We start from the raw sequence: 18,341 nt of genomic DNA, 5'->3' as shown, positions 1-18,341 counted from the left end.
GTAAATCCATATTTTAATGCTGAATTACTTATGCTTTATATATACAGACGTAGTAAATAGGGGATATGCAGGCCAAAACTTCAAGTGAATAAAATGCTGGAATGGTAGTTGATGCTGTCTTCACTGTAGTCGGACTATTGTTTCCTGCCTATTTCTTCTTTCTGCTTTATTTTTTCTTTCTCAGTACATAACAAGCCTTCTTAGACATAGACTGAGCCGAAAGCAGTCCTGAAAATATCTTAAAAACAATGGGCAAAACTTCATTTTAATTTCTTACAGGATTTTACAAGTGCTTATCATTAGCACTTTTCTACACTTTCTCTGTGCTTCTTACATTTATTAATTGCATACTAAGGATGTACTTAGGGCCATGAGGAATTACAGGCAAAAATATTTCTACCTCAGGGAGCTTAGAATCTGTTGAGCAACAATGGTAACTAAACATAGGGGTGCAGGTGAAGTCAGTAATCAAAGCCATAGTGATAGTTTTCTTTTTTCCAATTAAAATAACAGAGTTTCTGTGGCCATAATCTGGAAATTATAGGCTCCAGCACTAAAGAAGAAGAGGAAAGTTTATTGTGGAAACGAGTAAAAATAGCATGTAAACTTTTGCTTGTACATATATTTTTCTATTTTTCTTTTGTATCAGCTCTGAGGAGAGTTTTTCCTCTCACTCTTCTTTAGGACCCATCATTTCAGTGTTTTCTCTGTTTTGTACTGCAGAATTTTGCTCTGGGCATAGATCTAAAGGTTAAAAGATTTCTGAGTTCCACTCCTAATTCTACAGCTTACAGTCTGTCCTCTGAAAAAAAAAAAAATCTTCTGTGCAATGCTGTGGAATGTTTTTCTGAAAAGTTCAAGAAAAATAAAAGTTTAAGCAAATGGCATTCGTTGCCCCAGCCAGGTGACGTGCTTTTGTTTTTTGATCCGGTGAAGGTGGCCCACAGTGTGACAGCCAGTGGTGCCATGATTGGTCATTGCCTTCACCTCGCTTTATGTTAAGCTTTAGTATGTCAATTTCGCCAACGAAGGTAGACTGTAATAATTTCACACTCACACACACACAATCACACAGAATCACTGGGTTGGAAGAGACCTTCAAGATCATTGAGTCCTACCCAGCCCCAACACCTCAACTAAACCCTGGCACTCAGTGCCACATCCAGGCTTTGTTAAACACATCCAGGGATGGTCACTCCACCACCTCCCCGGGCAAGCCATTTCAGAACTTTATCACCCTTTCTGTAAAAAGGTTTTTCCTAATATCCATCCTATATTTCCCTTGGTGCAGCTTAAGGCTGTGTGCTCTCTGCCAGTTGCTGCCTGGTGAAATAGACCAACCCCCACCAGACTACAGCCTCCTTTCAGGGAGCTCTAGAGAGTGATAAGGTCACCCCCGAGTCTCCTTTTCTCCAGGATAAACACCCCCAGCTCCCTTAGTTGTTCCTCACAGGGTTTGTGTTCCAAGCCCCTCACCAACCTCGTTGCCTCCTCTGGACACGCTTGAGCGTCTCAACGTCCTTCCCAACCTGAGGGCCCAGAACTGGACACAGCACTCGAGGTGTGCCCTCACCAGTGCTGAGTACAGGGGCAGAATGACCTCCCTGCTCCTGCTGGCCACACCATTCCTGATACAGGCCAGGAGCCATTTGCCTTCTTGGCCACCAGAGCACACTGTTGGCTCATGTTCAGTTTGCTGTCCACCAGTACCCCCAGGTCCTTTTCCGCCTGTGCACTGTCCAGCCACACCATCCCCAGCCTATAACGCTGCGGGGGGTTATTGTGGCCAAATGCAGGACTCAGTACTTGGATTTATTAAACGTCATTTTATTGGATTCTGCCCATCCTTCCAACCACTCTAGGTCTCTTGCAGAGTCCTCCTACCTTCCAACAGATCAACACACGCTCCCAGCTACTTGTGTTACTTGCTTTTATACGAACTACTAGATATGTGTCAAAGTCCTGTTCATTTTTCCTTTCACTTTGGTGTCTTAGTATTTTTAGACTCTAGTCCTGCACTCATTTCTCTACCTTTCTCCCCCATACTCTTTGTAGGCCTGCATGCTTTCCCCGTAAGTTCTCAAGACCCTTCCTTTTAATGGTAAAACTATCCAAAGAAATAAGAGCAAGGGAGTTGCATGGCACAATAAGGCAACAATGGTTTGGTTTTTTCTCAGTATGGATAATAGCTTTCAATGTGTACTTCTTGAATCATAGTGTTTAGGGTGATTTAGTTGAAAACTGATTGGGATTGCACAGTTAGCTAGTTTATAAGTAAAAGAGTAAACATACCAATGAGTAATTGTAAAACAATTTTAATGCATATGATACATTTAGATATTTATAACAATGTGTGAAATGCTAAATGTTTATGGGGAGATGACTGTTCAGTGAATGATGACTATTTAAATGGCTATCAAAAAGTCTTCTTTGCGGGGGCTGAAAGAAGACAAGCATGTCTTGAAAAACAAGGATGCAATCTTTTGGGTATATACCTTACCACTATGTATATGTGCAGGTGGACTCAGGTTGCCAGAGACAAAACAGGTTGTAGAATCTTTACTTTCCAGTAAATGTTTTAAGTTATATCTACCCCTTTTGTTTGTATGTACAAATGATTAAACAATGTACACAATGATTAAATAAAGAAGAATTTATAGCAGATTGCTATTTGGTATAAAGAGCTTTTATCCACATTTTATCTTAAAATTAAGTGTTCTTTAGTTTACAGTTATAGAGTGCTTATCCTATGTGTATTATTTTACATTTACAGTTGACAGTATCTGTGGGAATGTCTCAGGCTGTTACAGTGTTTTGCTCCACAGTTTAATTTGCCCTATACTGCTAAAATATCTTGAAAATGGGCCCTAAAAAATGGACCGTAGCCTTCAATTTTACACTTTTTCTTCAACTGACCTCTCATGCGTATTTGTACAAATCTCTGAACCTGCAGACCTCACTTTCAAAATATTTATTATAAGCACTATCTGTTTTGTTTAGGGTCCAAAACCCAAAGTTCTTGAAGAAAACATGGTAGATTTTGGACAACAGCTACCTGATATAGATACTGGTATTGGTTGTCAATATAGTGTCAAACACACTCTACGAGGAATGCAAAATAAACTCAAGGAAGCAACAAGAAAAATTTCAATTCTGAGACAAGAAAAGCGGCAGCTGATTGAAATGGGAAACAGACTCAGGGCAGAACTTGGAATGGTGTTAAAGGAAGGTAAATTTATTCTAAAGAAAAGTGCTGGTTTATATATTTAGAATAAAATGGACAGGGAATCAGTTCATCTTCTGAGCTGGAGAAAGCTAGGCTTCATTATGAAAAAAACATGCTGGACCTTACTGATCCTTGATCTGCATAGCTCATGTGAGACTGTGGTACTAATCCTTGTAAGTAAGATTATCCTGTGACAGGAGATGCTAAGATAGAACAAGAGTCTATGTAGTGACTTTTGTTGATAAGCATCTTAGATGAAGAACTCCCTGGTGCCTAGATGTCAGTGTGGGAACTGGAACTTTACTAAGACTTTGTTCATGAGAAGAAAAGAGGTAGTGTATCTCTTGGAATAAAAACAAACACTTTAGGAAAGTGGAAGAGAAAGCAGAATAAGTTTACTGTAAACTTGAATTAAGAGTATATATAATGTAAAAAGATTTTACTTTTTACATTTTATATATATATATATATATATATATATATATATATATATACACATGATATATTTTTGTATCTAAGTTCCATGCATAGTTTTTCTGGCAATGAAATAAAGGGGAAAAAGCACGAGGCTCATTTCTGTATTTGCAATGAGAAGGCCTGTGTTCTGTGATTCATTTATTATCTGCTGTAAACACTTGCTGGAAGTGCAATATGGTTAACAAAATATCAACAAAGAATGCCTTCCTCAGTATATTCTCTCTTTTATAGGAGTCTGGCATCCTGTTAGCTTTAAACAATGCACAGTTTGTATTGCCTCTGGTAGTCTTCTTCCAAGAGAACTTGTCAAAAGAACACAGTGTCAGCTATCAATTCTAAAGCATCTACAGCACAGACTCACAACACAGGTAATTATATGCTGTTTGAAATTTAGCAATAACAAGCCATTAAGCCAGTTCTGATTCCATGAATATAACCTAAAATTCTGCATTTAAATTACTCTGAGTTTAGCTCAAATCTATCTTTAGAAGATTCCACGGAATCATTGCATATCTGGAGCTGGAAGGAACCCATGAGGATCTTTGTACCCTGATGTCACACAGGACAAGCCGTTTAAGTTAGGGGCATTGTCCCAAATGTTTTTTTGAACATAGAAAGGCTTGGGGCCATGACCACACCCTGGGGAGATTGTTCCACTGCTTGACCACCCTCTCAGGGAAGAATTGTCTGAATTTTCCCTGATGCAGATTTAAGCCATTCCTCCGCATTCCATCACCAGACACCAAAAACAAAAATCAGCACTTCCTACTCTTCTTTCCCATCATGGAAGGAAGTTATAGAGAGCAATGAGGTCCTCCGCCAGCCTCCTCTTTTTTAAGCTGAACGAGCCAAGTATTCCCAGCTACTCCTCATAAATCTAGCCATCTAATATTTTCACCATCGTTGTTGCCCTCCTTTGGACTTTTTTCTAATATTTCTATATTCTTCTCATATTGTGGAGCCCAAAAATGCACACAGTACTTGAGGCAAAGCCGTATCAATGCTGAGTAGTGGGACATTCACTTCTTTTGGCCAGTTAGCTGTGCTGTGTGTGTTTAACACACTGAGGACACAGCTGGCACTCCCGGCCACCAGGATACACTGTTGACTCATGTTGAGCTTGCCAACAACCAAAACCCCCAGATCCCTTTCTTCAGGGCTGCACTTCAGCCTCATGTCCCTCAAATGTATACAGACATCCATGCCTATAGTCCCAGGTACAGAATCCAGCTTTTTTGCTCTCAGTAAATTTCATGCAGGTGGCGATTACCAAGCGTTCCAGTCTATCGAGGTCTCTTTGTAAGGTCTCTTTACCCAGAAGGGAATCGACGAGTCCTTCTCATTTAGTATCATCAGCCAACTTAGTGCACATTCAACTCATGTGTCCAGGTCATTGATCAAAGACTGGAGAGAACTGACCCTAAAATTGAGCCCTGACAAACACCATTAGTGACTGGCAACAAGCCCGATGGTTCCCTATAAGTTTAGAGGGTATGGGACTTCAAAAGTAATATTTTTAAACATGATCGTCAACCAAGGTATTTATGAAACAAATGTATTTATGCAGTGTAAATGCAATCCTAAATTACAAATTTCGTAAGACTTACTTTTAACTAAGCAGGAAAGGCTGTTTGAAGGATTTGCACTATGTTCTAACATAAAATTTAAAATTATTAATCAGTCAGGGTATTACCAAATACTCACAGTGGTGGGATTTTAAAGCACCCATGTCCAAATAACTGTAATAGCACCTTTTCCATATATAAAAGCAAGATATATAGTTAACCTGTCTCATATATTTTGTAATTAAAATGTAACCTTTAATAGTTAAATTGCAGCTTTTATAAGAGAGACTAATGAATAAATCCTGGCTTCCCTAGTAGTTAGTGGCAGACCTCCCAGTAACATCGATAGTCAGGATTTCACTATGTACATTACTTAATTGATCAGCCGATTTGTTCCTGTGAGGATTGAGTCAGAGCAGTTGATTTTTGTTGTAGTTTTAAAGGCAGTAAATAGTGTTCTTTTAGAAAGGGTGAGGCTGTTGCTCTGAGGTATAAAACTCCAGTAGAATTATTAACCAAGTTTAGCTGGGGAAACACTTCCTCTGGGAGCCACTCTGGGCAAGTTGTTCCAGGGTTTGGTCACCCTCACAATAAAGAAGGCTGTCATTTGGTTTAAAATGACAGCTCTTTATACTTAAGTGAGGTGTCCTGTACTTGTGTTTTTGCTCATTATCACTTGGACTTCCGCTGTATACCACTGAGATGACTCCAACTCAGTCATTTTATCTCCTTATAACATCCTCATCAGATGCTTATACATGTTGAAAAGATTAATCTATCTCTTCTGGAAGCCAGCAAGGCCAGCTGCCCCAACCTCTTCTTCTACATCCGGTGTTCCAATTCACTGATCATCTTTTTGGCTGTTTGCTGTTTTGTGGAATGCCTTAGCATGCTTGTGGATATATAATTTTTTCTGTATGCTTGTGATCATCTCATTAGCCTAAAGTCATAAGCTTGGCATCCTTTGTTCACTTGAACTTTCACTTCTCTGTTTCAGAAATAGCAACCTGTTTATTAAATGTTAACACTGGAAATAATTTTTACAAAGAAATTCAGGTTCAGCAAACCAGTTGAGGAGACCTCTTGTAACCTGCTTGTTTCATCTGTGCACTGCCGGAATTGAGGTCTGAAAAAGATTAGCTAAATGTTTATACCAAACATACATAAAAGTGATTTCCAGATCTGAGCAAAATTACCAAAATTCAAAACCACTTTTTTTTTCCTTTTCCACCTCTTTAATTATTCTTTCTTCCATTGCTCACCTTAGAACTTTGCTGACTCTCAAATTAAGACCAATGAATATTCATACCAATCCATCCATCCCAATCTTTCTTGCCTTATTTTTAATGAGCAAGATACTTTGTTTGTACTTTTCTACATATATCGTGTCTCCCATGTTCTGTTAAAAATGATTAAGATTATTCTTGCTTTTGTAAGAATAAATAGATTTTTAAAATACAGTATGACTATGGCATTTAGAGAGGTAGAATTTGACTGTGAGTTTCCAGATGGTGGCTAAACACTGGGAGTAGTAGTTCAACCTCTTCAGCTGATGGGTTGCTTGGAGGTCATGGCTGAAGTGGCTGTCATTGAGGACCCTTCCACCTCTGGAACCTTTGAGTTCATCATTTGTCGAGACTAGAGAGGATAGCCCCTTACATCCAAGCTCATACTCTCATTCCAGGCTGCTCTTTACTCAGAATATATTTGCTGAGGCTTCAGCTCCTACACAAATGCTGAGCTCCAGGTTGACTTTCCAAAGAACACTATTATTCTAGTTTCGGTGTTTTTATTCTAGGTGATCCTCTTACTAGCCGGGCTACATTTGCTCCTGCATTCCAAGATCTTCATCCTTATAAAAAACCAAGATAATCTATTACTGTGAAAGCTATTAATGTGAATTTTGCTGTCAATTACTTTACATAATGGGCTTTCATTTTGTTTCTTTAGTCTTAAATATATAGCATCTCTTTCATTTTGTTTCTTTAGTCTTAAATATATTTGCATCTCCTTTGACAGGGCTGAAGCAGTTTGCTTTTCATCAAATCTCACTTTAGTTGCTACAAGTTGAAAGTTAATGAAACTTTGAGAGATAAATTAGTTTATTTTGGCTGCTGACGATTTACTTTTCCATAGCTTCCTTCTTTATTTTAGTTGGGGTATTAGGTATTGTTTTGGAGTTTTTCTTCTGTAATTTAATCACAGGAAAATACAAAAGTGAAGAAGGACCCTGACAATGTAAGCTTGAGCAACCAGCAAGGTGATAGCAACAGCACCAGGAAATGTAGCTATTGAACAGATTTGATACTAGGTTTATTATAAAGGTAGTTTGACCCTGTTGATCTGAAGAGAACATAATTTTGTTTCATATTTTTTATAACTGATTATTTTAAATCTAGCAGTGTAACAGCAAACCGAGCTATAAGGGTGTTAGTTTTAGGGACCATGAGTTACTTGTGTTAATGTAATATTTCACATTAGGAGCTGCAGTGCACAAGGCAACAGCATCCTTCAAGGTTCTCGTCTCTTACTGCCTGCCCTAGCTTAAAGGAAGAAGAAGCTCCAAGCAGCTGTAGAGAAGAAACAGAATTATCATCCAGTGAGGTACAGTGCAGTTTATGATCAATGTAATTCACCTTCATTTGGCTTTTTCAATTTGAATTGCTCAACAGTCATCTCCTCGAAGACTTAAAAACCTATGTATTTTTTTAATTATGCATTGTTCCTGTACAAAATAGTATTTGTTAACACTAAATAAACTAGGGTTTCTCAATCACTGCCATGATGTTGTAATTAATCTTCTTGTACAACGTTTCAAAATTAAAAATAATAATTTTCTTTTGTCTTGCCTCTTGCCAAAACCCTCTTTCTTTCCAAGTCCAAGATACCACTATGAAATGTAACCAATTTTCTGATGTCTTTGATGTAAAAAGTATGTATGTCTGTGAGATTGTGTTTGAATTTGAACAGGTTTGGATAGATTTCTCTATTGAAAATCATGGGCCACATACATTCTCAGCAACAAAGGCAGATACATCCAGAAAGACTGTTCAAACTCAGCTGCTCAGTCAGAGTCCTAGTCATGTCCAGCAGGTTCAGCTTTCTTCATCCAGAACGCATAATTTCTGTCAAATTTTAGATACGGGATCAAGCCGTTCTCTACTCAGTCCTCGGAAGAACACCAGCCAGGGTAAGCCTGCTTTGTAAAGCAGTCACAATGTTTGACTCTTCTAGAAGTGTGGAATTAGGGTGGATTCTGTTGACATTCACTAATTCTTTTACATACTGCTCCTGTTGTACAGTGCAATGATCAGAATCTGAATGAATTACTTGAAGGGAATTTCACGCTTGCCAGCAGAAGTAAGAATTAAGAGGAATGTCTATGTAGCTGTCTGGTTTAATTGCCTTCATTGCAAATTCTTCCTCACTCTTATTAAGTACTCCTGTAAAATGCAAATTCTGTTTTGACGTAGTCTAAAATTTAGCTGGGGCAGATATAAATGTGTCTGTTTGAGAACTGTATACTCATATTCATATGTCATTAATCACATACACACTGCAGGAAAAATAATGTAACCACTGGATTAAGGAAAGTGATTTGTTCCCCTAAATTTGATACTTGTGAGGCCACCATGTCCACCTTTGGACCCTCTTGTACAAAAGTGTGAGAAACTGGAGTCCAGTGGAGAGCCACTAAATGGCTGGGGCATGGAACACATTACACGAGAAGAGGTTTAGAGAACTGGGTTGTTCAGTGTAGAAAAGAGTAGGTGAGTGTTCTGATTGGTGCTTTTTAACTACCTGGTGAGGGATTTTGGAGAAGACAGGACCAGACTCTTAGAGATGCACAGTGAAAAGTGGCAATGGACACAAGTTGTGACAAGATACATTCTGAGCAGGGAGTGATAAGCACTGTGACATTTCACCCTCAGGTCCTATCCAGCCTATGTTACATCTGTTTTTAAACCAGTGTATGGAGGCAATGAACCATCTTTAGTAGCTCACAAGAAAAAATAATACTTAAAAGGGCTTTCAAAATGAAGAGTGGATTATAAGTGTATTTATTCACAACAGCAGTGCATTGCAGGGACAAAGTAACATGCATTGACAGACCTGTAGGACTGGAATGGACACAGTGCTGACACTCATGGTTCACATGCTTTTTTTGTGAGGCTAGGACTGAAATAGGAAGAGTATTTCAGGCCAGGCCTAAATTGACAGGATAAGCAAAAGGATGTCTGAAACATTACTGATAGCGCTATGCAGTTTTGTGCTGTTGTATGTGTGATGCAACAGCTCTGGCAGCCTTACAAGGACATCAGTTTCTTAATGTCTAGAAATTTCCAGCCACTGTTGCAAAACTTAATGTAGATTTTTGGGGATCTAGAAATAGCAAAAGGGACAGAGGATACTGCCAACGTGGAACAAGTGAAATGTAAATCAATAAGGGATAATATTTTCCTAAGACCAAGTTTAATTTGATCTCTGCATCCAGATTTATATGAGGCGTACCAGAGTGGAACTTCTTACTCAGGCATGCAGGCCCTGAAATACTGCATTGCAAGAATATGATTTTTAAACACTCTTGCTGCTTAGCTTTCTCCTCCAGGAAAAGGTGTCCTTAATTCCACTAGACTGAATTCTGTCTTCGAGAGAAAAAAAAATTATGAAAGCAAAATCTTTCTTTTCTTCTAGAACATCACCTTAGAAGCATTATATACAAAATTTTCAAATTCTGCTTCTGATTTTTAGCAGAGGCTTGTATTATTTTTCAGGCATGAGCTACAGAAATTAATTCCATCTTTCCAGTTTAAAACCACTCACTTGAATTTAATATCTTCATCAAATACGTTGTTACAATGGATAGAACTGTCACTGAGACAGAGTGATTTGGAACTGGGCTTTCAGGTACAAGTGACACACACAGAGACTTGGAAGCTCAGCGGCAAAAAATTATTTGCAGCAAAGCACGCAAGTTAGTTTGCTTACTCAGACCTTTTTTTTTTTCCCAAGTTCAACTCTGTCCAAATTGGTAACACCGGTAGATGTGTTTTGTGGGAATTTCTGGTGAAACAGAATTGTAGCTTGAAAATGACTTTTCTGAACCTGTTAAACAGTTTAATTTTTTCATGTTACATGTACGAAACAGCCTACTGGCACTCAAAATGGTTGGCATGTCAAGTAAGGCCTGCAATTTGCTGTATTTCCAACATATTACACAATGCAATGACTAAATGTGTTTTGAAGAGTTAATGACTACATCTTAATTACTGAAGTGAACTGTTATATACTTTGTTCATTTCACCATCAAATTCAGACCTTGTGTAAGCTTCCAAGCAAGTCAAAAGGCTATGAGATATCTTAATTTTCTCTCTCCTTACTCTACCTGCTGATTTTCAGTTTACTGTAAAAATTAGATGGATTTCATAGCTTTTATGTTAATTCTGCAGATAAGTAGAAGGAAGATGTTTAGAAGGATCATAGGTCCCTTCTTTAGGTATTTTTATTGTTCTGTATTATTGAAAGAAAAAGAACCTCCTAGAGATAGACAGGTACAAGCCATGACAATATTAAAAGGCTACACAGGATGCATAGGCTGTACAAATAAGAAATACACCTCTGTATTTCTTTACTTTTTAAATGGTCTATCCCAGAGGTTGAGAGCGGGTGGAGATTTTGATTGGTGATCCACATCATATGCACCTTGAATGCTGACAATAAGCCACCCTCAAAGACAGTAGAGCCTTTTTTTATTTTAGAATAAATGTTAGGCAGGAGGAGGGGAAGATTCGTAAAACATTTAGAAAATCAAAATTTATTTTCTTCTATTTATCTTGATAAGCTTACTATTTGCTATTGAAGATACTTACCAGCTTTTCAAAGGGGGAAAAAGCAAACATCACCTATTGAAGTTCAGCTGTAATACTGCATTTTGCATGAAGCCAGTACTGTGAAGGGTTCTGTGTGGTACTGTGTGAAATGCTCCTTATCAGCTCCAATCAGCTATCCTTGGGTTAGCAGAGGCTGGGGTCAGTGCAGGGGGAATAAGGGTGTAAGGCAAGCTGTGTTCCCACTAGTCAATTGATTTATGCATACTTAGCATAGATGAAACTTTGTATTTTCACATCCCACAATACATTTTTGAGAAACCCCACCACCACAAGTATTCAGAACCCTGTCCTCAGTTTAATAATTGGGGTTTACATTGTAGCCTAACAAAGAACGGAAGTGAGCTGCTTTGAGGTAAAGTAACTTTCTTGATTTACTACCTGAGCTTAGATAGGGGAGTTTCTTGTACTGTAACTCTCACTGTAACTTGCAACGCTCCATCCTCTGAAATTCCACACTTCATGGATCAAAAGTTATCTTAAGTGTTTCCACACTAGACAGAATTTCAACAGCTTTGACATCACTGACAGTTCTAAGAGCAATCCATGTGGGTAAAAAGCTGGCCAGAGAAAGAATCTGGTAAAATATTAACAAATAGAAACAGTGCTCTGGCTTGGGCTTCATTCCAGCTCCAATCAGAGAAAAACTCATGGTCTTTTTTCTGTGTTACGTAAAACTTCATCTCTGAAGTGTTTCACAAATATTAACTAATGCCCTAGCGACATTTTCTTCATTTCTATGTTCTTCTCCTGAATAGGAACTTGTTTGAGTTGGTGTTCCTTCAGAAGCACTGTTAGCCATAAGCAAATATCTGGTGACAAATTTCTTAAATGAAACTTCCATGTGAGGAAATTTCAGTTTGCTTATACAACATGTCCGCATATATCTCTTTTTTCCTGAGGAAAAAAGAAAAATCTATGAATGTTCATTTCTGACTGAAGTTAGCACACATCAAATGGAAGATTTGTTAAGCATTTCAATACACTAAATATTTAGTTCCATTTTCAAAAGCAGTTTAGGTGCTTAGCTATCATCTTGCTAGCTCTGGTTGCCACGGTCACTTCTGAAAGTAAGTTGTAGGCTTGTAAATTAGATGTGTTTTTTCATTGGTGTGCAGACCAAGCTATGGCATTTAAATAGTATTTCTAATTCTGGGGTATTGCTTCTTTGTCTTTTCCTGATTTTTGGAACTAACCTTACAAGTTTGCGGTGGTTGATTTTAAATTTCTGTGTTAGTACACATTTTTGACAGTCCAAAACTTAAAAATAGACATGCAGAATGCTTGTGTTCTGTGCAGTTGTTCCAAATACCTAACTAAGTAGCCTTTACTAGTTACAACTAGTTTCTCTACTAATGACAGGAGACAAGCATACAGAAGTCTTCACAGGAAGGGATGCATGTCATGCATTGGTGCTTGGTTACTTTGCCTTTGGAATTACACAATTAGGGCCTCCCACATTAATTTCTGGAAGTCATCCCCTTGGATGAATACAAAAGGCCCTTGAAAACTGATTGAATATTTTAAAAAACAGACTGTCTGTAAGTAGAGAGTTAACAGTGTTAACTGTGTGCTATGGAGCACTGGATCTGCTCATTCCTGTTATTTAGACCACAAACAAGAAGTAGTATTATTCTGCTGCTGTTCCTGCTCAAGACGGGAATCTTTGAAGCAATACCTTTCAGACACTGCTGCCTGCACTTTTCTAAATGGTTGATGTTGTGAAATTCTGCTTTCTTATCTGCCAGATGTGGGAGAGGTATTCTAATGATCAAAGTCCATTTCCCATCCAGGAAAATACACCCAACAATATTCATGGGCTCAAGCATCCTCTTTCATACCTTCTACATCTGTAGGAAACCACTAGGTGGCAAGCTGAACAACTAGATATCGCATCCACAGCTCAAGAGTCCACTGAGCTTTTGTCACCAAGCTGATTCAGTGCAGAGATCACACATGAGTGAACAGCTGTTTCAAGCTAAGCCACTGTATAAAATTATTTTGAAAAGTGTCATGTTTTGACATTAGCCACAGTGTCATGCTTTGCGTAGAGCTATAAACCTTCAATTGATCAATTAATTCTGTAATTCAGGAACATGTTGTATTTCCCTTTATATAGAATTTTGTTTAGACTTTCTACCATGTTCAATGGACTTTGAAAATTTACTTTCTCCTACTAGTAGCTGATCTTTGTCAATTTGTTCACCTTTTATTCTTGCTGTGATTGAGTAGTGTCTGGGACTGCAGACTGTGATGCTTATAAAATTAAACTAGTACAGAATACTGTAGTGTGTGTCATCACAGGTTTATTATGACTACTTCTGCTGTCCGCTCTGGCTCTCCACAGAAAATCTGAAGTTAAAGTCTCAATGCCTTGAAAAATAAGGGTTAAGTGGCTGGGGCCGTGTAAATATTACCTACAGTTTACAGTGAATAATGTGGTTGAACAGTTTCACTTATCTTACCTAAAGAAACCTGTGATAAGACTGAAGTTCAGTTAGTTGGAGATAATAGTTTTTGGAGAATTATGTGAGAACTGCAAGATGGACTCTGACTGATATAAGTACCAGTCAGAGTCCCACTGCTTCCTAAACAAAGATGTTTCTTTTTGAGTTAGTCCTTTCTGTAAAGACAGATACATTAGATAACAAAACCAAAAGATTTACATACTAAATGCTTTCCTAAGTGAAAGAAGATTGAAAAAAGACCCAAAAGATAATGGTAGTAATGCAGCTTTGTCAAGCCAACAGAGCTACCCCCGAGTCTTTTATATCATGCATATCCAAACACATTTTCTCACAATGGAGAGAAGGGTAAACTTGTAAAAGATGATGTTTTAAAACAGCTGAACAGATGGGTAATGCTTGACTTGAACTGTTACACTGACCTTCCAGCTGTCTTCCTCTCAAGCAGTCTGATGCTAACGGAGAACGAACATGTACAGATGAAGTGAGGATTGAGCAGAAGATACTTTGTTATACCATCAGTATGGCAAGCCTTAATGGACTGTTCTGGGCTCCTATGTACAGAAATGGTCCTGGTAATATAAGATTTTGACAATGTGGCACTATGGCAGCAGTATATTTAGAGGAAAAGAGTAAACAAGCTCTCTTCAACTATTCAATCTAATAATTGAATGCAAACATAACTACAAAGTATTTAAGTATTTTTCTGTCTGTTTTTTGAGCAGGGGATTTTGAAGTTGTACATTCAATCAAGCAATCTGAAGAATCTTGGCAAAATGTCAAAGCCAAGGATAAACTTGAAACATCAGCTGAAGATTTGACAGTTAGAGGAAAAAGGCTGGAAGTTCAGCAGAAGTTAAAATCCAGGAGTTTATTTTGTGCTCATCTGTTAAAACCAAAAATCTCTTCTAGCATGACAAAAATCCGCAATTACAATATTAAAGACTGATTTCTATGTTGTCAGCATGTTGTAGGTTCACACTTGCTATTAACTTACTTAAACATCTGTATATCAGGTCTAATTATCAGCCTCAGTTTTGTATGTCAGGTTGAGATATTTGCAGCCAGAAGAGAGAACAAATACCCTGTTTCATACAGTGAAGCCTAAAATAAAGGGTTATTCTGTGTGCATTATGAGGTTACAGTCTTCATTGTTAATACTGATTTATTTTAATTATATATGTTAAGATTTTCTTGCATCATGAATTTAGAAATGCTCAGTTAACACATAGGCATTGTGCCTTCAGGCAGGACTTGCAGGACTTCAGCAGATGTTTTGTTGAGAAACTGTAGATGTGATTTAAGCTTAGAAGTGGGATGCCTCAACCTACTTGTCTTCTAAATAACAATGCAACCGTTAATCCTGTGCAGCTATCTTTCTACTTGAAAGAAAGGGGTTTCAAAAGATTGCATCTGAGTCTGTATTATTTATCATCTTCTGTAGCTCTTTCCACTTGTTCAGAGAGCATGAAAGAATATAAAATTAAATTTCTACTGTCACACCAGTGATTGTATTTTCCCTTGACAAGAGATTGTATGGACTTCAAAGCAGCAAGAAACACTGCTACAATTTTAGAATCATATATTCATAATAATACAGACATGTTGTTAGAAGTAAGTCTTAAAACAGATGAAACTAAAAGAAAACTTGAATGAGTTGTGATGTAAGAAAGGATAGCTACGTAGTAATGATCATGCCAGGACACTATTACAAGTAATCAGTGTATTTCTGTAGCATTTCCAGTAATGCTGAGCTGTCCTGGGATATTACAGAACTTTCCTATAAGTAAAGGAAATATACATGAAAAATTCAGTAAGAAACTTTTAATTGTGGTCAAGCACTGGAACAGATTGCCCAGATGAGTTATGGAGTCTCTGTCTATGGAGATACTACAAACCCAACTGGACATGGGCCTGGCCAGACTGTTCCAACTGACCCTTGAGTTGAGGGCTTGGACTAAGTGATGTCAAGAGGTACCTTCCAATCGAAGAGATTCTGTGATTCTGCAGGTGGTAGCACTGAAGTAAATAATACTTATCAGTTGCTGCTAAATATATAAAATCTAAAAAGGATAAATGAAGGAAGAGAGCTACTTATCCATGAGTGTCATTTTTTGTGGAGCTTTTTTTTATAGAAATGCTTGCCTGATACTCTTTGCAAAGAGGTGTTCTCTTCAGCACCTGATAATGTGGTAGTAATCCATTTGAGAATTTGAATAATTATTTTGTACTACCTGCTGAAAATATTTTGCTTTAGTGCAAATGTGCAGTGATATTAAAATCAGATGCTAAATCTGCAAGAAATTTTGTGAGATGTTGCTAAGCTAATATAAGGCCTGAGAGACCTTGTGAGCTTCTTTCTAAACGTTTTCATTACTTGAAAATCCTGCCATTTGATTCAACATTGTTCATGAGCCAGGGCAACATGATGCACTCCGCTGAACCAGGCCCTGAATGAGTTCTTTCTGCAGCACAAAGCATAGTGGTTTCTAACAACTACAGGAATTTTGGCCCAGATCACACCAGTTAAAGCACTCACTGGTTATTTCTAGAACTCAATGTGTAAATTCTAGATTTTATAATAGCTGTAGATCATCCTGAAAATGTTTTTGTTATTTACATGTTTAATATTGACCCACGGAGATGCACAATAGTTAGGTGGTATGAGATTCTGTGCATGTGTTAAAAGCAGCATAAAAGAGCAGTTCATTCCATGAAATTTGTAATACTACATTTGAACCTGGAAAACATTTCTCTTTATTCCTTACACTGTGGGTGTAAGCTGATGGGCTGCAGACTTCAGAAATGCCATTGTGTACGTTTGTATGCAGGTTTCTGTGGCTTTATTTTTTTTCTTTGCTTGTTTGAGGGTTTTCTGTTGTTTGGTTTTTTGGGGGGGGTGGGGTTTTTTTGTTTTGGTTTGGGGTTCAGGGTTTTTGGTGGTTTTTTTTGGTTTTTTTGTGGTTGTTTGGTGTGGTGTCCCACTTACTCCCCCTCCCATATCAACTGACGTGCCTGTTCATGCAGACCTCTTGCCAGTAACGCAGCTTTAATATTCAGTTTCCCTGAGAAACAGGTTTCCTTAAGTCAACTGTAGGTAAGGAAAGATGATAGCTGGGTTGTTTCATTTTATTTTACTTGTGGTAGAAAAAAAAGTAGTTCAGTTATTGAACATTTGTTTCAGAGTACTTCTGAGAACATAGCATGTAAGTATGAAAATTAACAAAATATGCATAATAATAAATAATATGGACGCTGTGTGTGGGGCAGTTGTGCTAAGGGTGTACTAAATATAGCAGAAAAATACTCATACATTTCTCTTATGACAAAAATATTTAACAAACTGGGCACTGATTTCTAAGAAGCAGATTAGAAGAGTGGCAGCAATGTACTACTGTGGATACTAATGAATTGTACAAAGAAAGGAATGCCTACTAAGAAGAGAATTCAGATCACAGAGTACTGAAAAGGTAAAAGAGGACATTATTTATTGCTGTCCTTATCAAAGGGTTAAAAACCTGTTATGTTGAGGAATATATAAAGGCAAAATGTCTGCCCCGAGAAGGTGTAAGTAGAGCTGTATTGCGAAGCGGCAGTGCAAGCGTGAGCCGGGAGCGGGGCCTCTGCCCAGAGCCAGTTCAAAAAAACCCCCCCAAACCCCAAACCAAAGGAGAGACAAGGAGGGGGGACTTTCTTGCACCCCCGTGTCAAGCCCACATTTGCCGACCGAAAGGCTTTTTTGTTTCGGAGTGGCAGTCGTAGGCAATACAGAAGAAAACTGAGATTCGTTACTGTTCGGGTTTAACTGAAGGAGTGCAAGTTAAGGGAAAGCGGACGAGAGGCGCCCACACGCAGAGCGACCCGCCCCGTTCCGGTGGGAAGGGGGGCGTAGCAGGGGCACGGCAGGGAGGGAACCTCTGGCGCCCGCCCCCCGCCTCCGGACTCGCTTTGCTGCCGCCAGTGAGGGCGGCGCGACGGGCCTGGGCACGGGGCAGCGCATCCCTGGCCGGCGTGCCTGCTGCCCTGTGGTAACCCCGGGACCGCGCTCCGCCGGGGTGAACGACCGCCGCCGCCGGAGAGCGACGGGCGCTGCTCGCTCTGCCGGCGGCCCCAGCCGCCCCTCAGCCGTCACCACATCGCCTTATCGCTTAGCAACACCGCGCGGGCCCCGCGATTGGCAGGGCCGCGCCCCCGCCCACGTGCCCCCGCCTCCGCATTGGGTGCCGTCCCGGGATTGCGCGTCCTGCCCCGCGTCCTTTCCCTTTGTGCGCCGTGGGTGCGCGCGGGCGCTGCGCGATCCGTCCGGGCTTGGACCGGCGCCCGCCGAGCCTTCGCCTCAGTTGCCGAGCCACGGTGCCGGCACGGCGCGGTCGTACGCACCACAGTGTACCTACCCGCGGGGAGGTGGGAGAGGGACACGACAAGGTCCACGTCCACGGGGGGTCGGCGCTGACCCGTCCCCGGCCAGGCCAGGCCGAAGCCAGGCACGCCCGCAGCGCCTAGCCTTCCACGGCTTCCAGTACGGGGCGGGGCGGGGCGCGAGAGCTTGGCCCGGTGCCGCGGGCAAGCGAGTCCGCCTGTGTCCGCCCCGGCCTGGCCAGGGCCCCCTCCTCCCGTGGAGCGGCTCCGGCGGGCAGGGGTTGGCATCACCCCGGGTCTGACCGGGGCGGCCCTGCCCCGGCTCTCATTGGACTGCGGCGAGGCGTAAACTGTCAGCCCA

General features: G+C 39.9%; 2 protein-coding genes across 8 annotated transcripts in view; one reads left to right on the top strand and one right to left on the bottom strand.

The window, feature by feature from the left end:
- Positions 1–14,755, top strand: part of CCDC57 (coiled-coil domain containing 57) — a 28,842-nt gene extending 14,087 nt beyond the window's left edge. For 5 of the 6 annotated variants that reach the window (XM_059864162.1, XM_059864164.1, XM_059864161.1 and 2 more), the window contains 5 exons: positions 3,001–3,229; positions 3,935–4,071; positions 7,750–7,872; positions 8,239–8,458; positions 14,347–14,755. In XM_059864162.1, the coding sequence (XP_059720145.1) occupies positions 3,001–3,229; positions 3,935–4,071; positions 7,750–7,872; positions 8,239–8,458; positions 14,347–14,570 (933 nt within the window). In that variant the 3' untranslated portion in view covers positions 14,571–14,755. The remainder of the gene's footprint in view (positions 1–3,000; positions 3,230–3,934; positions 4,072–7,749; positions 7,873–8,238; positions 8,459–14,346) is intronic. The other variant, XM_059864166.1, reaches the window with a different exon arrangement.
- The window catches only part of SLC16A3 (solute carrier family 16 member 3), a 44,769-nt gene extending 26,522 nt beyond the window's left edge, over positions 1–18,247 (bottom strand). Inside the window, exon 1 of one of the 2 annotated variants that reach the window (XM_059864167.1) lies at positions 18,016–18,247. The gene's annotated coding sequence lies outside the window, so the exon portion shown is untranslated. Of the gene's footprint in view, positions 1–14,043; positions 14,297–18,015 lie in introns of those variants that run through there. The other variant, XM_059864170.1, reaches the window with a different exon arrangement.
- Between the last annotated feature and the right edge of the window lie 94 nt (positions 18,248–18,341).

This window comes from Haemorhous mexicanus, chromosome 20 (assembly GCF_027477595.1).
Source record: "Haemorhous mexicanus isolate bHaeMex1 chromosome 20, bHaeMex1.pri, whole genome shotgun sequence".
NCBI lineage: Eukaryota > Metazoa > Chordata > Aves > Passeriformes > Fringillidae > Haemorhous > Haemorhous mexicanus.
Note: the sequence above shows the minus strand (reverse complement) of the source record. Positions and strands in the feature narration are given on the sequence as shown.